At 37.5% G+C, this 23,685-nt stretch overlaps 1 protein-coding gene across 3 annotated transcripts; it reads left to right on the forward strand.

Annotated features, from left to right (window-relative positions):
• Positions 1–493: 493 nt before the first annotated feature.
• lamb4 (laminin, beta 4) lies at positions 494–22,015 on the forward strand. Of its 3 annotated transcripts, none has more exons than XM_017486017.3 (35): positions 494–557; positions 2,529–2,592; positions 3,011–3,168; positions 4,289–4,424; positions 4,651–4,724; positions 4,821–5,009; positions 5,092–5,155; positions 5,450–5,664; positions 6,040–6,160; positions 6,544–6,732; positions 6,846–7,001; positions 7,588–7,697; positions 7,832–7,911; positions 8,010–8,166; positions 8,350–8,682; positions 8,771–8,956; positions 9,112–9,221; positions 9,562–9,673; positions 9,789–9,966; positions 10,284–10,427; positions 10,584–10,815; positions 10,942–11,099; positions 11,320–11,544; positions 14,712–14,929; positions 15,018–15,114; positions 15,230–15,599; positions 16,715–16,875; positions 16,959–17,158; positions 17,783–17,968; positions 18,166–18,310; positions 18,516–18,723; positions 18,846–18,981; positions 19,087–19,257; positions 21,114–21,261; positions 21,399–22,015. In XM_017486017.3, the coding sequence occupies exons 2-35, from the start codon at positions 2,532–2,534 to the stop codon at positions 21,536–21,538; spliced, it is 5,568 nt and encodes a 1,855-aa protein (XP_017341506.1). In that variant the 5' UTR covers positions 494–557; positions 2,529–2,531; the 3' UTR covers positions 21,539–22,015. The 3 variants fall into 3 exon arrangements, with proteins under 3 accessions (XP_017341506.1, XP_017341502.1, XP_017341505.1); XM_017486013.3 differs by lacking the exon at positions 494–557 and adding an exon at positions 1,075–1,252; XM_017486016.3 differs by lacking the exon at positions 494–557 and adding an exon at positions 2,310–2,373.
• The last annotated feature ends 1,670 nt before the right edge of the window (positions 22,016–23,685 follow it).

The raw sequence follows: 23,685 nt of genomic DNA on the forward strand, positions 1-23,685 counted from the left end.
GAAAATGCTGGTTTCAGAAGCACAAAACTAGCATGGCTAAACTGAACGTCCACAAAGTATTTTCAGGTTGAAAAATGTATATATCATACAATATTATCTTATTTAGAGTGTCATAAAGCAGCCTATTTACTGATTCTCAATGTGAGATCTATAAAGAAAGAAAATGTATCAATAAAGACCACATGAACTGAATTTGAAATTGTTGTAGGACTAGGAAAAAATTTATAGTTTACAGCCATAAACTATTTTTGTTAGAAATTGATTAGCTGGCTGATGACAGTCCCTGACAGGTTGTTAAAGTCTATAGATGGTTGTTAACTGTTTGTAGAGTGTCTTCAATGGACTATCCATATAAGATGTTACAAAAAAAGGTAACCAGAGGTTTCAGACTCCACCCCTGGTTCATTTATGAAAAAAAGCTATTGCTGTGCAAGGCTCTAATATATCATACTTCTCATGTTACAAAGTCACATACATGTATGAAGAATTATTAGAAACCACGCGATCATGTTACTCTTTCGGGGTCGTGTGAGGAGTGGAGGTGGGTGTTTTCTTCCGTAAGTGGTAACATTTAACTAGTTGATTTGACATAATGTGACAGTCCTAAGTCTTTCATGCCCATTTTTATGCTGCTTGGATGGAAAAGAATTGGAAAGATTTGTTTAAATTTACAACCGATGTGATTTATTATAACAAAGCAATACAGTTCTGTTTTTAATATACAACACAAACCATTTTATGTGTAACTACTCTAACAGAATGCAACTAAAATGCAACTTTACCAGGATGACAGACATTTTGGTGATTCACGCTGGTGATCCAATGCATGTTACATCATCTGTGAAACACAGAAGTGATGCCAACCATAGCCATGAATATAACAGCCATTTATAGCGTTATTATACACTATGTATTGTTAATTTGGTATTATCATTGATTGTCTCCCATAGCTAATACTACATGTATCCTGTCTTCTCTTTACTCCTTACTCCCTGGTTTGACAAGCATAAATCAGGTCTCAGTGCAATATAATCCCTTTTTTACCACAGAGCCCTGCAGCTCCTTTTTCTGCTTACACACTCTCACTCACGTTCTCAGGTGTTCAGGTGTGTCTTTACATGCTTCAACCTTTACAGTGATTGCTTCACAATCCATTACTGCATGGACATGGAGGAAAAAATTCACTGAATTGACACTGAATTGCTTGAATGGACATCTTTATTACATTTCTGCACAGGATTTGTTCTAATATGTAAGTGCCTTTGCTTTAATTAGCTTTATATTGCAGTTACCTCACAGTTAATACTGCACATAACACTTTTGCCATATAATATCCCCGCTGTTGTACTTTTTTTGTGTGAGTGGTGGCCATTTCTTCAATGTCTGAGACATGTTGCTAAAGACATGATGGTTCATTAGTAAACTCTTACAGGAATAGCTTCTCAGTTCACTCCTGTTGCAAGCTGTGTAGCTTCACATCACCTGGAAAGTTACGCATGTTAAATCTCCGTTTAGACTGGGTGCTGTACTATACAAATCTGTTTTGTTTTTGTACAGTTACGGAATAAGACTAATGGAGCATGAATTAAAATGTCTAAATTGATGAGCAAGTGCTTAATCAATTTTACTCTGTAGGTTTTGTAATAATGTGGTCCGTACAAGTTCTTTAGGTTACATATAAAGGCAGTATCTTTCTTTAGAGACTTCCATACCTTATATCTAAGTCTACAAAGTACTCTTTTTTTCAGACCATTAAATATTATAGCTAGCACTGTATTTGCAGTTTACTGTACCACCACTATCATCAAGTAATGTTTTTAATGTCAAAATAGATATAGCATATTTTATGGCATAATGTTTAGGTTGTAATGTCTGGAACTATACACTAGAAGCAAGTTTTTCTAGGAGAATTTTATTTTTTATTACCAGTTGTCTCACAGTGCTACAGTAATGTCAGCTTGGATGGTGGAGCGCTGGGAAGGGGACTGCACTGATGTGGGTTTTTTTGTATAAGAGAACATGCATTGATGCCCACACATGTTGTGGAATTTCACAGTCAAATAGGCAGAAAATATCTATTTTGATTCTTTCAATTTCTGCACTTACAGGATTTCCAGAAGTTCTGAAATGTCTCAAAGATATTGACCCATTCATTGAAATAATTTAAATTCCAGGCATGTCGGTATATGGGAAAAAAAATGTATTATCCCTTTGAGGTGAAGGCTGCTGCAGCTTCTTTTCTGAGGAACTCCTAGGACTGTACATGTTGGGATTGAATGGCTTGAGGCGCTGCAGACAGTCAGAGCTTAATGAACCGCATCTGCAGGAATTTTTGTCACTGCTTATAAGCTGAAAGTGTTGAAGAATTTTAAGGTAGCGGTAATGATTTCAGGTTTTAGCAAAAGGCTAAAGTTTAGTGTTAGTTAAATCGAAATCAAAGAGTGCACCCCATACAAATACTGTGGTGTGAATTCTAATTAATAAATAATTTATTAACACAGAGTTGTATTTTTTGTTTCTATCTTCAGCCCATGATTTTTACAGCCAAAGCAACAATGGGCCGAAGGTGGATGTCTGCAGTGCTGCTCCTTTGTAAGTATTTGCTCTAACATTGCAGGAATTTAACAGAAAAATCATTTCAGTATGCCTCATAAGTAGAAACATGTGATCACTTGCCGGGCTAGGATGGCTATTTTTTGTATGCTATTTTCTTGTAGGCACTTGCCTTCTTGAGTTGTTTGTTTTATAAGATTTGTTTTATAATCATTGCTTGGCTGGGTGGATTTTGCTTTAACCTAACCATTACCAAATGAACTATCGTCTTTTTCAAAAATAGTTGTTTTTTGCTCAAATGCATCTGTTTGAGATGATTGGTTGAGCTACTAACAAGCTTATCTCCTACATAATGCAGAGCATGGTGTTGAGAGAGATGTGAGGGCACAGCGCAGAGAGGTGTTGTCTCATGTCACCAACACAACAGCTCTAATATTTGTTCTTTCTTTATTTATAGTTCTGGTGGTGCCAGCTCACTTACAGGAAGAATGTGAGGGCAGCTCGTGCCACCCCACCCTAGGTGATCTTATGGTGGGCCGTGCTGCTCAACTCTCTGCCTCATCTACCTGTGGCCTAAATGGACCCCAGAACTATTGCATTGTGGGATACCTGGAGGTCTGTTCTAAACTACATTTTTCCATAATATTAACTAGATTTTGGGGTGTGTTATGTTTTACACACTGAATTGTATTTGCACAATTAGACTATAGGTAGAGCTGCTCACTGAAGTACTCAAGTTGAATTGAACTGGTTAACTGAACTGAATGCACATTTCATTGACACCTGCAATTATACTTTCCCTAATTTTACCAAAAAAATAAAACCCACTTCAAAAAGATTTATTGGAATTCTTTAAATGGCAGTGTTGTGCCCTCAGGAAATACTCCATATTGTAGTGTAGCACGGTCAGTATTTCCCAGCTCTGGGCCAGGCCTTTTGCTATACATAGCAGGCAATGATTATAGTAAATAAATGCCTGCCATGACATACATTTTCTAGAACAAAGATCCATCCCAAATCTGGCTGTCAGCATCTTATCAAGCAGCATACAGTTTAACTTCTTTTAGACTGAAAGCAGTGTGACCAACCCTGTGTATGCACGCTACAGGCATGTTCAGATCTGCCAGTGTGATATGTCTCTCCTCTCCCTAGAGACGAATTTATGCCTCCTTCACTTTGCACCCCATCCTTCTTTATGCTAAAGGCATGGTGTTTCACATAGAATGTATTTTGTTTTCTGTTTTTGTTGGCATGAAGAATCAATTCCAGAAACAGTTGCTCCAATAACAATCAGTTGTAGTGATATGAGTATGAATTTGTCTATGTTTATATACCAGGAATGTACAAAGAATAGTTCTTGTTCATACATGCCAACTAATGTTAATGAAAATATGAAAATATGTGCTATGTATGCATTTGTACCATTGTGCTAATTCCAAAACTGCCATTCAGCACTGATTTATCCTGTATGAAGCCTGTTTTAGAGAGAGAAACATGTGAGTCCTGTGCATTTAGTATACTCAGCAATTAAATAAAACTTTGAGTGTAGGTCCTAAGATCAATCCTGAGCTTGGGTTATTGTCTGTGTGAAGTTTGTGTTCTTCACAGGTGAATTGGCTACAATAGATCTTATGTACACACAAAACCGAGTAGCATCTGAAGACTATAGTCCTAAAGTTGCCTTTTGACACAGTGAGGATTTTTTTTACTACATCAAATGCCATGTTTTCTTTAGGATGAACAGAAATGTTTCACCTGTGACTCAAGGAGCCCCTACAATCGTTACAACAACCCTAATAGCCATCATATCGAAAATATCATTACCACCTTTGAGCCAGAGCGTAAGATGAAATGGTGGCAGTCTGAGAATGGTGAGTCTCCCAAAATTTACCCACTGTGTGAGTCAACAACAACACAAAAGAATAGCCCTCTTTGAGCTATTTGGACCTAATAATTTATAATAATTTTATAATACTATCTACCAAAATTCCATTTCAAGTCCACAAGCATTATAAGTATGAAATATTATAAATAGCTGATCAATACATCTGCTACTTTTTGACAATTAAAACTGTATCTCTGTATCTTATACTTCAGGTGTGCATCAAGTCAGCATTCAACTAGACTTGGAGACTGTGTTTCAGTTTAGCCATTTAGTCATGACATTCAAGGTACCTTTATTTATTTATTTATTTATTGATTGAGGGTTTGCGGTGGAATTGGTATGGTTTTTGACTAACATAATGCTCTTGACCATCACTGTGCAGAGTTTCAGACCTGCTGCAATGCTAGTGGAGAGGTCAAAGGATTTTGGTCGTACCTGGAAAGTGTTTCAATACTTCTCGGCAGACTGTGCTACCGACTTCCCCAGAATCTCAGCAGGCCCGGCAGAAGCTATAGACGACCTCATCTGTGACAGCCGCTACTCTGGAGCTGAGCCTTCTACTGATGGCGAAGTACATCCTCTTTCAACAGCTGTCGTTTTCATCAAATATTCATAGTATAATGTTCATTCTAAATACTGTAAATCCCTTACAGGTGGTGTTAAAGGCTTTGGACCCCCACTTTGATATTGAAAATCCATTTGACCCTACCATTCAAGGTTTGCATGTTAAGAAAATAACTTAATATTCAAGTAGTTTTGTATCTGAGGGCATACCCTAGCTATGATTTTATGCTATATATTTCTAGCTTGTGTAAAATTTAATTCAACTACAACACTGTGCAAATATTTCTGTGATACCAATGCATTAAGTACAATTGCATTTCAACTTATTCGATCAGCTAAATGAACTGAATAAATGTGTAATACAAACGTTTCTGTAAAATATATGTGCTATATAATAAGATAAATTCCATAACGAAAATAAGTAACATAATTTTTCTTTGCTGTTAGAGCTCATCACCATGACTAATCTACGAGTGAACTTTACACGTTTACTCACACTGGGTGACGACTTGTTGGGGAGGAAGAGGAGGAACCCACAGGAGAAATATTACTACGCTCTCTATGAGATGGTGGTCAGAGGGAGCTGCTTCTGCAATGGCCATGCCAGCCAGTGTATGCCTGTTTATAACTTGCGTGGAGATACATTGAATGAACCAGGCATGGTGAGCATGGGCCCAATTTATGAATTTCTATAGATAAGAGAGCATTGGCTTTAGCAAACAGTATTATTGACCCAAAAAGTTATGAATAATTGTTATGTGAATGCTGAATGATAATTACAAATGCAAATGAGCAACTATGCAGTACTTATGTATTTAAATATATACTGACTTGCCCTGTTAGAGATATGCAAGAAAATGAGATCTTGGTCTCAAATGCTTTTTAGGCACTGAAAATAAGTGTGGAAGATAAAAAAAAAAAAAGTAGCTATTAATATTATTGTGGGAAAACTCATACTGCCTTACTGTATTGTTTTGACACACTGTTTAGTATGGTAGTATGTAGTATCAGATGTGACAGGGGCTTTTTGTTCCCAGGTTCATGGGCGATGTGTGTGTCAACATAACACCATGGGGAACAACTGTGAGAAGTGTCAGGATTTTTACAATGATGCCCCCTGGAGGCCAGCTGGAAGCAATGACCCAAATGTTTGCAGAAGTAAACTCAATTCTCAGACAACAACAACAATAACAACAACAACAACAACAACAACAACAACAACAACAAAATTAATACTACTAATAATAATAATAGCAGTACTTGCTAGCACTGTAAGAAATAGGAAGACCTAAATGATTCAGGGACCCCGTGGATAGTCCGTGCGCTAAATCATATGACTTATAGGCAAACACTGTTTTGGTAGGTTCAGGGACCAATATAAGCTGTTTTTCAGGCCACTCAGGATTTCACTCTTGGCATATGGGCAGTAGTATTACTTTAGTTGTATAGCACCTTGCATAGCAGCTTATATTAGACTACAAGTACAAGTACTTATAAAATAGAAGGAAATAATGGCTGCACTTTCCCACATTTTCTTACAGGGTGCAACTGCAATGGCCACTCTGAGCGATGCCATTTTGACCTACAGCGCTACATAACCACTGGACAGGTCAGTGGTGGTGTGTGTGAGGACTGCAGAAACAATCGCATGGGCGCTCAGTGTGAGCTGTGCAAGCCACACTACTACAAGGACCCTCTGCGTTCTCTAAATGATCCTTATGCCTGTATACGTGAGTGTATTTAAAAAGGCAGAAGGCATCAACAATTTAATATCAGTTAACAGTTAGGTGTATTAGCAGATTAATTTTTATATCTTACTAAGCTTTATTCTGTTTCTCTACAGCTTGCGCCTGCCACTCTGCAGGGTCTGTGGATGGTGGGTTGTGTGATCCATTGAGTGGTCAGTGTGTGTGTAAGCAGAATGTAGAGGGTGAGCTCTGTGACCGGTGCAAGACTGGATTCTATAGACTCAGCCAGGAAGACCCCAGTGGCTGTCAGAGTAAGAGATCCTCTTCTCCTTCTTCCTGCACTACAACAAAAACATATTTCAGCAAGTGAAAATATCTTAAATATAGTCAAATGTATCTAGTATTTCCTATGATAAGATTACAATTAAAACTTATTAAAACAATTTCTTACTATTTTTACTGCTTTATAATCTTCTAAGAAGCATGAATAAGCTTCTATTTACAGATAATTAAGCATTTATTTCTTCAAGGATCAAAATGATTTTGAAAAAAGCATCTAAATTGCTATTAACTGCTCGATTATTTTAGATTTGATTTATAATAATTTCCTAATAAAAAATAGGAGATAAATCTGCACATATTCAAGATATTTTCACTTGCTTTGATAGCATTTTTTGTAATGTAAATATCAGATACAAATGACAGTAAGTCACACCTATATGCATAGACAAGTTTTTTTTTTTTAGGAAGAATTATTAAAGCTTAAGTGTTTTCATATGTTTAGATCCATAAATCATTTAAATTGCAAACTGAAGAACATCCAGGAAGAAATTTTGTCTTTCTGTATGATTTTTTTAGTAGATAATTCTCTTTGGGTTTTTTTGTGGACATGATCAGGGTGTATGTGTAACTTCTTGGGCACTATAAGCACCTCTCCATGTGACCAGAACACAGGCCAGTGTATCTGTGACCACTTTGCCCATGGACCAGAGTGTGACCAGTGTGTAGTGAGTCCCACAAATCCATTATTCCTTCCTACAGACTGCATAATGTCTACATTCCTACAAAAGTATATGTCTGATAAAGAATACTTTCATAGAAAGTTTAACTAATTAATTAATTAATTCATTTTTTTTTTTAGCCAGGTTACTGGGGACTTGGAAATACAGTCTATGGTTGTCTACTTTGTGACTGTGACATAGGAGGAGCCTTCACTTCTCTGTAAGTTAGCAGACAACTGAACACTTTTCACAATTCTTTTATCCTCTGGAAAACCGCAGCACAAGTATGCATGTTTGTATTTATGCATGTATACTTAGGTGCGCCTCAGAGAGTGGCCAGTGTCAGTGCAGAGCCAATATGGTGGGACTTCACTGTAGTGAACCGGCTCCTGGTTACTTCCTGGCCCCTCTTGATTTCTATCTGTATGAAGCTGAAAATGCTGCTCCTCTGGACACCAAATGCTCCTCTGACCTGGTGGGTGATCACAATGGAAACTGGCTATACTTTTACTGTTGTGAATTGCTTATTTTCTCACACTGACCACAGCCTCTAATTTTTTGGCTTAGGTTTAATATGTAGGGCTCAGACAAAGCATATAGCAGGCTTTCATGCTTTATGATTGGGAAGAATAACAAGAATTATATTTATGTTCCCTAGGTTAGACCCGATGCTACCCCTGTACCTCCCTTGTATCCTACTACATCTCGTCCAGTTTCCTACTGTCCCCCAGGAACCATAGCTCGTGAGCCTACACCACCGGCTTATTACAAACCCGAGCCTACAGTGCAGCAGCCTTATGACCCCTACCCCTCTGAACCTTCTACATATGAGAATTCATGGCCTCCTGTAGCATATCACACTTTACATCCTGCTGTCACTCTGCCTAGCTGTGTGAGCTACTTCAGAAGCAGAGGCCATGATGTTGAGTTCAGGGATGGGAGATTTGTGGTGGTTAAGCGTGAGAGCCGCCGAAAACGTAGACAAGGCCAGGTATAGTCAGACTAATATACCATTTTGACAAATCTGGCATGTTGTTTAACTTTAGATCCCTGTATGAAATTGTTGTTTGGTCCTTCAGAGCACCATTCCCCTGCAGCCAGGATACCTCCATCAGGTCATCCTACGACCACATACCCCAGATGAATCTATTTATTGGACTGGACCGGGAGTTGTGCGGGTTCAAGATGGAGCAGGACTCCGATTCATTGTCACCAACATCCCGTTAACTCTTAACTATCATCTTGTTGTTCGCTATGAGCCACAGGTTTGTATATTGTATATACAGTACGTGTCTTTTACAACTCCTAAACTGAAATTGTTATTGTGGCATTGTTAGAATTGTGTAGTATACTGTATATGATTAATAAATGGGTGTGTTATTTCACTGATTAGAATGTGTTTTTTACTCTATGTGCGTAGTCCACAGAGGATTGGACAGCCAGTGTAAAAATTGTGCCATTAGACTCTGTTGATGAAAATTGTCCATTTGATCCATCGGAGAAAACATTTACACTTCCTAGCACTAGCAGGTGAGTTCATCCTTGTGCTGGTTGTGCCATGGAACAATGAAAAATATTTTGCATTAAACATTAGAGATTCATTTGCTCTCCATTTTATCCCAGGGTGTCCACTCTTATCCATACAGGGTCAGTGTGGATGTAGGTTTTCTTTCCATTCATTCATTCAGGATTTGAAGGCCAAACATGAATAGATTAAACAGATGGGTTTGAATAAAAACCTACAGCCACATTTCTGAGTTAATCAGTACACCTTTAATTGCTGTTCAACTAATGTTTCTTAAAGGAGGTCGCTGTTGCTGTGGCTCTTATAAATTTTCTCTGATATTCTCTGATGTTTCATTACATGTAGGGCAGCCATGTTGGATTATTCTGTATGTCTCAGCTCTGGTGTGAGGTACTATGTGGATATCACATTTGAAAATCCTGACCCTTACTGCAGCTCACATATTCTAATTGATTCTGTAAGCTGTTTTTTCTTTTCTTCGTATTTCCACCCCCATTGATCAATCATTCATGAAATGAAATGAAACTAGGCTACAAACCCTAATTATTATTATTTTTAAAAATAATACTCAGATGGGACTTATTCCAAAGATGGAGTCTCTGCCAAATTTCTGTTCTGATGCAGCCCTGGCCCAATACCAGCAGTATCGCTGTGTGGAGTTGGGTGCACAGGCAGGAGAACATACCCTACCTGAGGTGTGTGAAAAACTGGTTGCTAGCATGTCAGCATACATCCATAATGGCGCAATTCGTGAGTATCCTACCAATATATGTCATAGAAACATAGCAACCTAGACATAATGATATCCATATAAAGACAATAAACTTACTGAGCATGATTGAACTGATATAAGAAGTGTTATGATCAACTTGATATGAATATGTAACCATGTTGTGGCCAAATGACTAGCACATCATCAAGCCTAGCAGAAAGTATAAACTGATCCACATAACAGCAAAGCTTACTTAGCCTTTCATACCACTTGGTACCCTATTCAAGAGAGGGTGCTTTTGGGTCACATTCCACAATCCACAGACCATTAATAATCACCTGTGTGTTTCCTCCAGCTTGTAGATGTAATCTTGAGGGGTCGTTCAGCTCATCCTGCAGTAAATTTAGAGGACACTGTGACTGCAAACCCAATGTGATTGGTCGCTGCTGCGACACCTGTGCCCCTTTGACCTATGGGTTTGGACAAAATGGTTGCTCACGTAAGTAATACACACTTAGGTAGACAAATGAGACGTACAGGCAAGTGTAGATGCATAACTGTTGTTTATACAGGAATTTTAATAACATGGATGCTTTAAAATCAACTACCATAAGTGGTTGGTCAGTATGACCCATGACTTTTCCTTCTTCCCCAGCATGTAACTGTGAGCCATTGGGTTCCAAAGCTGAGTTCTGTGACCATAAAACCGGACAGTGCCAATGCCATAATGGGGTCACAGGCCGACGATGTGATGAGTGTCTACCTGGATACTATGGTTTTCCTAACTGTAGACGTTGCCAGTGTAACGGGTTGGCTGACCTCTGTGACCAGATTACTGGAGTCTGTCTAAACTGCAGGGGGCATTCAACTGGGCCCAACTGTGAAAGGTATGAGTTCTGATAAAATAACAAAATACAATTTTAAAAATGTAAGAAAAAACAAAATTCATGACAGTTGTTTGAAGCTGAAGTGATCTTTAATCTTTTGGATGTGTGTTCTTTGTTGTATGGCAGGTGTATTGAAGGTTACTTTGGTGATCCTGTAGAAAGGGAACCCTGCAAGCCGTGCCTCTGTCCAGACATGAAAGGCAGCGGCCGTTTCTTTGCCAACTCCTGCAGAAAGGACCCGAATTCTATAACCTTGACCTGTCAATGCAAGACAGGGCATCAAGGTCTGAACTGTCACATATTTACCACACTGCTTTAATGAAGCAATGCACAGTGTCTCACTTACATTAGTTCACAAGTTACATTATATCTTATGACATTATAGTTACATTATAACAGTGTAACCAAATCTAATAAATAAAGCTGCAGCTTGATTTGTCATAGACAAATGTATTCACATGCAATAAACCTACAGTGCTGAGTCCTCTCCTTCTTCTTTCACAGGCTTACACTGTGATAAGTGTGCACCTGGTTACTACGGTAACCTGCTTTTGCCAGGCACTAGCTGCAAAGAGTGTCGCTGCAACAACAACATTGATCCCAATGATGGCGAGGCATGTGATGCTTTAACTGGCAAGTGTCTACGCTGCTTGCATAACACTTTTGGGCCTCAGTGCCAGAAGTGTAAACCAGGATACTACGGCAACGCACTGCTCCAGGACTGCAGAGGTACAGAGTGCATTTTCTGAGAATACACCTTTCATTTATCTTACATTTATTAATTAGAATTTGTTATTACATTTATTAATTAGAATTATATGGAAATATGAGTGCAGTGCTGTTGAATGTCTAAAGCAATATTTAAAGAAAATCCTTTTACATGTAAGAAAAATGATGATGATTAACTATTGCCTCAAGTTAAAATGTTTAAAATAATAAATGCTAAATTCCCTGCGTATCCAAGCTGCCACTGTTGGGCTCTTCAGTAGTAGTAGTAATAATAATAATAATAATAATAATAATAATAATAATAATAATAATAATTATAATAATAATAATTATAATAGCATTTGGTTTATAAGCATTTCTATAATAGTAATAATAAGACAAACTAATAAATGATATACAGTCATGTGAAAAAATAAGTACACCTCATGGAAATTGTTGGCTTTTTTTGACATATTTGGACAAGCAAACATTTGATCATCTATGAAACAGTGCCTATTAATGAAGTTGATATATTTAACAAAATCACAAGGAAAATTAGCTTTTTAAATCATTTATTCAACAGAAATATCAATAGATTTGATATTCTTATGTGAAAAAGTAAGTATACCCTTGGCCTCAGAAGCTAGTATTGCCCCCTTTAGCAAAAATAACTTCTTGTAGGCCTTTTGCATAATTGTCCACCAGTCTTACTGGAATTTCTGACCACTCTTCCATGCAATATTCTTTCAGTTGCAAGATGTTTGAGGGTTTTCTTGCATGTACTGCCCGTTCCAAGTTCCCCCACAACATTTCAATGGGATGCATGTCCGTGCTTTGACTAGACCATTCCATAATCCTCCATTTCTTCTTTTTGAGCCATTCTTGGTGGATTTGCTAGTGTGCTTAGGATCATTATCCTGTTGAAAAGTTCACTTTCGGTTCAACTTCAACTTTCGGATAGAGGCTTCTCCTGAAAAGCTGTCTTTGGTCTGCACCAAACATGTCTGCTGTTACAGTGGTCAATACACTCTATCTTTGATTCGTCTGTCCAGAGCACATTATTCCAAAAGGCCTTGTCTTTGCCTATATGCTCATTGGCAAACTGTAGTCTTGCAAAGGCTTTTTCCTGGCTCGCCTCCCATGCAGAGTGTATGAATTTTATTAATAGGCATTGTTTCAAAGAGGATCAAATGTTTGCTTGTCAAAAAAGTAAACAATTTCCATGGGGTGTACTTACCTGACTGTATTTAAACAATACATTAATGGTGAGACTGAGTTAAAATATAATAAACAGACAAAATGAAATAATAATAGAAAGAAAACAAATCGATTTATATTGGTCATTAGGTGAGTGGAAAAGAAAGGTGGAAAAAATTAGTTTTTGTGATTGAAAAAAGGGAATGGAGGTATAAGCATTGAGATACCGAGGAAGAGTGTCCTACTGTTTTAAGGCAGCCACAATAAAATCACCTAAAGGACAAGCAGCAGACTATGCAGTCATGTAAAAACCAGACAAAGTATTTTATACTGTATTAAAAAAATTTCAACAGGGAGCCAGTCCAACCTTTTACTCATGGTGATGATGTGTTTCCATGTTCTGGTGCAGGTAAGAACCCTAGCATGTAAGTGAAGTGATAACTTCAAGGCTTCTAACCTGGGCTGAGGTGTGTTTAATAAAGTCAGGGACAATCAATGAGTGGTATGTTATTTTCTTTTGATTGGCTGTATGGTCTCATATTTGTTATTGTTGAGAGATTGCACTTATCCAGGGCTTTAGGTCAGTCAGGCAGGGTAGTGTGTATATGAATCTGCATATCCTCAGTGTGTATATTCTGTAAATATGTGTATCATCAAACAGTGAAACTGCAGACCATGCCATTTGTTATATTATGAGAGGCGAACATGTATAAAATTAACAACAGCAGCCAAGACAGAGGTTAAAATCATCTGACCTAAACCTACCAATTAGGACAAATTGTTGAAGGCCAAGCATTTAAAAAAAATGGTGGTCTGCTGGAATAGCAGCCCATGGTAGCTGCAGCCAACAAGTCATTTGTAATCCAGGCAAGTACAGTTTCAGTACTATGGTTTGTGCTAAACCCACACTAAAACTCCTCATACAGGTCCTCGGAGGCTAAGCTGATTTTTCCACATGCTAGAGTAGTTTGCCAAGAAAAGGCTAGTTGGCAATAGGTTGGTGATTACGAAACTCCTCAGGGTCAACTACTGGCTTTTTTTTGAAGAACTGATGTGATTGCAAGCCAGTTCACACTGGGGTGAACAGAGCCAGAACTAAGACAGCCTATGTTATGATTTATTATGCTATGTGAGCATAATAAAGGAAGTCATAGGATCATAGGAGAGAAGGCAGGTTCCAAGTGACAAGTGGTAGCTCTGGATGCCTTGATCAGCTTCACAACAGAAATGTGAAACAGAAAACTCCAGAGGTTTAAAAGTAGAGAAATGTACATTAACATAGGAGGCGTGGAAGATTTCTGAACCTGCAAATAGATATTTTCTATTTTTATTGAGAAATGTCAGAAATTTACAGCAGGGTCCTGGTGAAGGAGTTAGAGGAAAAAACATTAACAAGTTGTGGCAGTGCATTAAAGAAAAAAGAGCTCTGGGCTTTCCCTGGCTATCGCTAATGAAAGTGGTGTAATAGTCAGTCTTGGATTTTTAAATTCCTCCTAGTACTGTAGAACATGCAGGCAAGCGTGTGCACTGTCATACCTGGCTTTCTACTAAGATGTTCTAATTGGTGACCAGTAGTTTTCATAGTGACAAGCTCTTTCTGCGAGGAGCGAGGTAATTAATGGTAGGAAAGAGAATATTGTGATAGGGGCTGCCTCTGTGGATGCCAATGTAGTCTTAGGGATGGCTGGGATGTTTTTTTTAAGTTTCTGAAAGTGATATTACGGTGTGTTCGAAGTCTGTGAGTGAGAAGTAATAAACCAATCAAACAGAAGAGTCTTATGATCAGAGATACCAAAATCTGTGTCACAGAGGTTAACAGGTAAAATACCTGGTGATTACACAGTTAAAATGCATTTTACATAAATATTAAAATCTCCTAGGAGCAGCACAGCAGGGTATATAGAAAAAATTCCCTATACTGTGCACATGTGAATATGTGGCGTTAAGGGCTGTATTTCTTTGCTTTTATTTCCCTGTTTGTGTGTTTAAAGAATGCTCGTGTGATCGTCAGGGCACAGATGTGACTAAATGCCCACTGGGCAGCCCCTGCATATGTGATAAGGTGACTGGGCAGTGCCCATGTCGTCGTGGTGTGGAAGGCATTCGGTGTGATCGTTGTGAGGATGGATACTGGAATCTGAGTGGAAATTCTGGGTGTAAGCCCTGTAACTGCCACACAGGCCACTCTGTCAGCAATCTGTGTGACAAGGTGATGATCCTCTTTATACATACGCAAACTGTTGTTCAAATACACACAGATGTGTAAAGACATTTTCACCTTCTTTCTCTGTATCCAGATTACTGGCCAGTGTCCTTGTGAAACAGGATATGGTGGTAAACAGTGCAAGGAGTGTGCAGCCAATCATTTTGGAAACCCTGACATTCAATGCATATGTATGTGGCTTAACACTCGACACACCATGTTAGAGTCATTTTAATTTAATGACTGTTGTTATCCATTGAATTTATTGATTTCTGTATTTCATCTTTCTCCAACTCACTTCTCTAGCCTGCGACTGTGACATGCAGGGCTCTGTCTACCCCGGCTGTGATCCTGACACTGGCGAGTGTCTGTGTCTGCCTGGAGTAAGTGGCAATTTCTGTGAAAAGTGTGCCCCAGGGTATGATCCGGTTTTCCCTGCCTGTGAGCCCTGCCATCCTTGTTATCATCTATGGGGAGAAAATGCCACAGACATCTCAGAGGCTATGGAAAACATGCAGTCCTTGCTCTCTAAACATGGAGGAAATCTGTTACTCAGTGAAATGCGACACCGGGAAAAGATACAAAATTTGAATGAGAAGCTTAAGAGCCTGATAAGCATGCTAAGCTATGACCAGGACGATCTTGGAAGCATAGAAGATTTCCTGAATCAAATTAGGTGCAGTTTGAAAATAATTTTCTAATAACTCTGCTGCAGAGGTGGGTAGAGTAGCCAAACATTTTTACTCGAGTACAAGTAAAACTAATAATGTTGATAATTACTTCTCATCTCCAATGATTAATTATTGTTAATAATTACTTCTCACCTCCAATGAGAAGACTACTCAAGTAACAAGTTACTAGTTACTTCCGATCTGATTAAAATGAAGGGAAAATCCTGAATCTTGGACTACATGGAGAACTGTAATTCTCCTTGAAAGTCTGTCTGTTCTGTTTTATGATATAAAACCTGGGTTCAAGATGAAGCAGCATATCCCAGTCCTGTGATGGGTACAATAACAGAGAACCTTCCGTTTCTTCAACACAAAATCTCACACACATCCCAAAAAACAAACATTTTCCCAACAGTTTACTGTCTTAACATACTAACAACACACACTTGTCCGCATCTGCATTCAAACAAGACAACAGAGGACCACAGAACACACTATGGAACAGAACAGAAGAGAAAGTGTGTGGAGAAAGAGAGAGAGAGAGAGAGAGAGAGAGAGAGAGAGAGAGAGAGAGAGAGTATGAACATTTGGGTGGGTGGATGGGTGTGTGTGGATGTGTGTGTGAGCACGTGGGTGTGGGTGTACTGCCTCCGTCGACACGCTCGCTTCTCCCCCCTCTTTGGCCATTATCTTCCAGGACTGAGCTGTTTAAAAAGCGATCGGTTGTTGAGGACGCATTCAGACCACTGCAGCGAGACTCACAACTTCGTTATACGTGATTTAAACTAAACTAAACTAAACTAAAATAAACTTAATATTTAACAGTAACGGAGTAACGCCACTGAATATAGCAAAGTAAAAGAACATTTCTGTGATTATAAATGAACTGGAGTAAGCGTATAAGTATGGTCAGTTAAACCTACTTTTAAAAGTAATTTTTTCCAAAAAGTTACTCAGGTAAATGTAACGAAGTAAATATAGCACATTACTACCCACCTCTGCTCCACTATTCAGTCATGTAATTTATACGAGAGTTATTTGGTCACCCTTTTACTTGAATATCTAAATCTACCTATATAAATTTGAAATGTTGTTCTAATGTTTCTCATTTATATATCAGGAACTTAACAGAAACCACAGATCCAAACACAATCATTATTGATCCATCTAAGCTGCTGGACACTGAAATTGAAAACATTGATCATGAGCTCAAGAGGTTACTGGATGATCTGCAAAAGAAAATTAAAGATACCCAAAAAATTGATCTAAAACATTTACATGGTAAGTGCACTTAAAAATTCTCTCATTCTCCAAAGATCCTGTGAAAGGCATTGAAGTATATGGTGTGATCATTGTTGTTACAGAGATTCTGGAGAAGATCCGTAAGCTCCATAGTGATTTCCTGAAAGATGAAGAACGGGCGAAGAAGGCAAGAAATATGATAGACACTTCCAGACAGACCAGACATGACACAAAAAAAGAACTGGCCAAATGCCAGCTGAGGCCCTTGGATGTACTGGAGAAGAAGGTCAAAGGGCTGAGTGTGGCCAAGCTTAATGAGGAGGTGAGACAATGGAACTCTTACTGACTCAGTTAATATTTATTAAAGCCTTTTCTTAGGTTTGCTACTTACCAACAGATCTCACCAGAAATATTGATTGCAAAATTGCTTTAAAAGTAGCCTACAGGGTGATCAAATGAAAACCTTAACCTTTTTTTATTTATTATTTTGCATTGTTTTTTGCAAATAGGTGTCACAAAAGTGTATCATTTTTCTACATAATCTCCATTTAACATCAATATTTAACTTTTCAGCATACGTTATTTAGCATTAAGAATTACAAATATATATAATTTGCATTTTTAGGGGGTCCTTGGCTTCTGGGGGCCCAATGTGGGTGCCTAACTTTGCCTGATGCTAAGTATGCCCAAGGGTGTGATTGAGTGTGTGTGTGTGCATGGTGCTTTGGACGGACTGGTGTCCCATGCAGAGTGCATCCCTGCATTGCTCCCAGTGGATAGGTTCAGCATCCACCACAACCCTGACTGAAGATGAATGAATGAATGAATCAATGAATGAATGATGTATAGAACTAATCCCAGATTTCTTATATTAACAGATAAAAAAATAATAAACATTCTGTATTCTACATTCCTCAGTCCTGACATGTTTGTTAATGTGTGATAGATTTGTGGAGCACCAGGTGATGCAAACTGTGAAAAGGCTGTGTGTGGCGGTGCTCTGTGCGGGAAGTGTGGTGGACCATCTTGTACAGGTAGTCTACCTGTCGCCCTCAACGCCACAGACACAGCAAATAAGATCAAAGCAGGCATTCAAAGTCTCCTTCAAAATCTCACAGAGGCAGACACAAAGGTACGACAAATCACACCACACATTTGTTATATTTCAAAATATTTGGTCAGCTGTGACTTGATTATGCTCTTTTACATATTTACAACTGTTACTAAGTGTGATATAGTGACTGACATACTGAGGGAAGAGTGCTTTTTTTATCTTCTGTCTTATTTTATGGTATTATAATCAATGATTTGAATTATTTCTGTTTTTAGATCAAAGACATAAAAAATATAAATAAAGATGTGAAAAGCAAGGCACAGAACATGATGAATAAAATCATCAAGAGCAAGAACAAGTTTGAAAAGGCCAAGAATGACACAAAGAAACTTATAGAGAGTGTCAGGGAATACCTCAGAGGTAAGGAAGGTTCTTTCTTATGGCCCTGTTTTCTAAACTTAATTGGCATTCATTTGGTTTATTCACAAACATCGTTACAGTCTTGAAATCCAAGAGATATTTTTTGCACCTTGTTAAGACTTAAAGGTAGACAAATAAACTATACATTTAGTATAATATACATACATAAACTTATTTCTATACTGCTTTACCACCCTTGCTGTAGCAGAGACAATGGAACCGGAAGACATCGACAAGGTAGCCTCTGCTGTGTTGGCTATTAAGCTTCCTAGTTCTCCAGATGAGATCAAGGAGATGATCCAGGATATTCAGAAAACGATGGAAAACTTCACACACATTACTGAAGACCTGGAGAACTTGGAGGACCAGGCTAAATTAGCTAAAGACTTGAAAAATAAGGCCAATAAAATCCTGTAGGTGCATCCTCATCATCATGCATTGATCGAACTACAGCAAATATCATTGAGTGGTCTTTAAAAATCCTCCAAAACATTCTATCCTGTAGCTCATTACTCCTGCTCTTGTTATATTTCAGAAACAGAACTAAGGACATTGATGTCAGTGACATTGAGAAAACCTTGAATGACACTGCCCAACTCCACAACAAGATCAAGCAGAAGCTAAATGAGAGCAAAGACAACATATATGTTACTGCTAAATTATTTGACCAGGTAAATATTTTACATAAAGTCGTCTCCTTAAATGAAAGGCTTAGGTCTGTTGTATTAAATGTACTTTTACTACAGTCTCATAAGTATCACTGTCATTCCCAACAGAGCACCAGAAAACTAAAGAATGCTGAAGATAATTTAAACATGTCTCAGACCAAAATGCTCCAAGAGGAAATTGAGGCTCTGAAGAACAAAACAGAAATAAATCGAGCTCAGACTTTGGAGGCAAAAACTATAGCTGATGCAGCATTAGTCAATGTTACAGATGCTAACAAGGTCAGTGTATCGGTTAATAATATAATATAACCTACACACAGAGGTGGTACATGTACTGAATTTCTTTACGCTTTACTGAAAGTGTAGTGCTCCTCTTTAAATAAATACTTTGGTAAATGTTAAAGAAACATGTAAAACTTAAAATTCTTCATTCAATTTTTCAAAGTACACTCCTCTGCAAAATATGAAGCTTTTATTGGCCTTAACAACAAATCATTTGTCAGAAAACTAGCCAGAATTAGGCCCTGTTTACATTAGTGCGTTTTCGTTTTAAAACGCATAACTGTTGCTATGGTTACGCCTGTCGTGTACACTACTCCGGCGTTTTCGACCCTTGAAAACTGAGACTTTTGGAAACACGAAGACCCCATTTTAGTTTGAAAACTCCGGGCTCGCGTTTCAGTGTAAACAGACCCAAACGAAGACTTTTGTAAAAGAAGGCGTGGCTTCGCCCACATTCGCTCTCTGATTGGGTCTTCTGGATTATTGCGTTCCTTCCCTGATTGGTCAAGCCCCTACCATATGACCATTACGCTACCTTGATCGTATACACAACACGGAGACTGAACCGCAAGCTTTGCTGGCTTTGTTGTCATTCTTAGCAGTCATTGTGCAGTTAAATTCTGTATTTTATAATACTGCAGCTGCCTACATGCGCAAGAGGCAAGTTATGATTTGATCAATCGGCAACAAATCTCATTTCAACCGACGTAAGCCCTACATGGAAGGCCGGTTTCTTGTGCCTGCCGGTGACTAGCAACCAACTTCCTGTTTACACCTGTTTGCGCATGCCCAGTGTGCATGAATGGTCATGTGACATGCATATTCAGTCGTGTGGTGTGAACGGAGATTATTTCTGAAACACAGTGGAAACGCCAGTGTGGTCATTTTAACTTTAAAACCCCTTTTTATAACGCAAACACTAGTGTAAACAGGGCCTTAAACAAATGTAATACGGAGACCTCTTGTGCCACCATTTGCTCGTTTACTTTTGCTGCAGTGAACTGTTTGGGGAAAAGCTAGAAACATCAAATAAAAATAAAATAAAAAGTTGTCTGCAAGTTTACCCACAAGGCTTAAACATTTAAAGAAGTCAAAAGGAAAATCTCTCTCATACAAAGTTACTTTATCTATTTATTTAATTCTTGCCAATTTCTTGACCAATTTTTTGTAGTTAAGACCATTAAAAACTTAATATTTTGCCATTTTGCGCTTGGCCTTTTTTTTTTTTTTTTTTGCCCAGAACTGTTCTTAAATTTGATTAACAAATATAAAAGTAAAAGTACAAAAGAATTACCTCCCAAAATATATCTGCCTGAAATCACTAATTTTAGTTACGATAAATTAGTGCTCCTTTCACCAAGGAACCGAAAAAACCTGGGAAAACGTAATTCAGGTGTAACGGCTTTATTCCTAATTTCTGAAATGTTTGCTAGCATGACCATAACTCTTTTACAAACTAGTTGAATGCTAATAGCTAGTTGACAAAACACAAACTGCCATGATAAGTTTAGATTTGTTAGGAATTTAGATCATTAATCATTCAAGCTGTGTGATTCTAAACTCAGCATATGACTTTACAAATATATAATTATAGAGAAATGTAGTGATGTCGTGTTTGAAAATGAACACTTGTGAGTAGAAAGTGGTGCTTTTTCTTTTGAAATACAAAAAGTACAAGTCAACAATTTACTCAAAATCCACACTTCACTACAGTACCCCTAATTGTACTTTGGAACTTCCCAACTCTACTGCACTAAAATTACATACAAACTGTTGTATATTAGTGTATAAAATGGTAATAAGATGTTACGTCTTTCTGTTATTCTATTCTATTTTTCTATTTACTTTTTCAGGATCTTGAGGAAGTAGAGGAAAAGTTAGAAAGACTGAAAAACAACACCCAGGGTCTAAATGATACAATAACTGAGCACCTGAAGAACATAACAATGGAGGCTGAAAATATGGCAAAAGATGTTGAAACTAAAATGAAGCAAATTGAAGGTATGATAATGTTTTAAATAATAGCTATTCCATAACAATCAGACTGAATATTAAATGACTTTTCTGTGACTGAAGATTATTTCTTTCTTATCTTGTGTTTAAAATATCTAAACATTTAATTATCCAATTGGTTTCAGTCTTGGAGAAAAGGATTCAAAATGCAGTAGAATATAAAATGAATAAAATGAAAGAACTGGAAGTTCTGTTGGCGGAGGCGAAGAGCCTGCAGGAATTTATTGTTGAAAAAGTGGACAATTATTCGCAGTGTGGCTCCTAAGCCTGCAGATGTCTCCATCTTCACCCGCAACCAGGTGCAATACTACGTGTGCAGTCTTGATGCCTTTAGCTCTTATCAATTCTTATCTTGGTCTTGCTAAAAAAAAAAAAAAAAAAAAAAATCGCCAGAAACCAGAGATTCTTCATTGGTGGTACTTGATTAAAATTTAAATGACATTGAAATGTATGTGCTATTTTAACCCCAAAAATTTTGAATCAGTTCCAAAGACTGTATAGAAGAGAGCAAAACAATTATATTATTATGCAGATTTGATTGTGGAACATTTCAGGAACTATCTTTATAGTGATCTGTATAGTAAATGTTCTTTGTTACCTTTATTTTGTGATAAATAACCACAACCATCTTAATAAATTAAGGACTATTGCTTAATCAGTGTACTAGGCTTTTATATGATAGCATCTGTAACTTTTTTTTTTTAGAACTTCATGAATAAAAACTCTTTGTTATTGGAGCATGGCAATTGTCCAGCTTTGCATTCTTATTTTTTGCAATCAATTAGTCAATTGTAAAAGTTAAATGTAATATAGTAAATGTCTGTAGCTGAAGCGCCCAACTATCTCTACCCTTTGCTCTGGGGTGTGAACAAGCCGGTGACGACCATTTCTATTCAACTGCAAAATTAAAGACATCCTTTACCCTAGTTCATCACATTTCATCTTTGGTACTTTTTAGTTACCTTAGCTCACCTTTGCAATTATTCTTATGACAATTCCCAGTTTGTGAGAAATAATAAATAAAGTTAAAACAATGTGTTAATTACAACATTAGTGTTCTCCACAAAGTCTTATGAAAATTAAGTTGAGCTTTTAGAGCAAATTCTCAGGGCCTCAAAATGATTGAATTTTAGTCTTTATCACAGGGAGTGAAATTCTGAAGACATGTTAAGACTGCCTTTCACAATGCTGTGCAATTTGGCTCTAAGGACACTTATTCATTTGGTTAAATCACATTTTGCCTAAATTATTATTCTAAACTAGATATTTGTGTTTACAGATTGTCTTTACCACCAACTGAGGATATAGCTTAGCTCCAGAGCAAATGGACAGTTTAAAGCATTTAGAACTTTGTGTTCACACAGATTTGTGCAGTAATTTTAGCTTTTTTTCATGTAAGCAATAGAAAACTCTAAGAAACATATCTGAATTTGTACTGTAAGTGACTGACAATTCACTCTTACAATTTACACATTTATAACAGTAAAAATGTGTAATATTGCTACAAACAATTTGTCAAACATATTTCTCTAACACCTTACCCCCAATTACTCTGTAATACAACAGGAGAAAAATAGGCCTGTGCATGCTGTTAGAACTTACTAATATCACATCTCACCAGTGAAAAGCTCTGTCACTTCATGTCTCAGTCATGATTTTTTTTGAGTGTCAGAGTGGAGGCAGTGCTTTAATGATAAAAAGTACACTCTTGGAAAATTTCAACTCTTAAGAGTTATTTGGATGTTCCTCTGGATGAAAGTAGAATACATTTAGGAGGCTAAGGACCCTTAATTATCCAATTAACCAATTTTTCTTTGTAAGAGTGTGTTATGAAAGAATTTGTCCTTGAAGTTTATTTACCTATGCTAGCCACACCTATACAATCACAACAACCACAATGCTTCTATAATAATTGGCAGTATTATACACCTTTTGGCTATGTACAGGAATAGTCGTGTTTCGTACATCAGAGGTCTCTTTGTGAGGTTATTACAAGTGAGATTATTTTAGCTGTTTTTGCTAAGGGCAAGGCATCCTCTTTGTCCAGTAAAACATTGTGGTTAAGCTAGCCACCCTTCACCACCCTGCTTAAAAAACCCAATAGAAACCATCATAGAATTTGTAATGGCTTTAATGGTTATAATGGGAATTGTATTGGTTTTAATGGAAACTGGTCCCTGTGGGTCTCTACTGGTAATTTGTTGCCATCTATTGGTGGCATGTCATGTCTTGTGACCAATATATCTAGGACCAATAATGGTAATGCTTTTAATAGTTAGCTGATAGTATGTAGTGGAAACCATTAGAATTTCTGTGATGTTTCTATCAGATTTTTTAGTTTTTGTTTTTTTTCAGTATTGCAAACTGTAGTTTGCATCTAATCCCATGTAAATATTTAGACACTTGTGCAGT

The sequence above is a fragment of the Ictalurus punctatus genome, chromosome 14, assembly GCF_001660625.3.
Source record: "Ictalurus punctatus breed USDA103 chromosome 14, Coco_2.0, whole genome shotgun sequence".
In the NCBI taxonomy this organism is placed as follows: domain Eukaryota; kingdom Metazoa; phylum Chordata; class Actinopteri; order Siluriformes; family Ictaluridae; genus Ictalurus; species Ictalurus punctatus.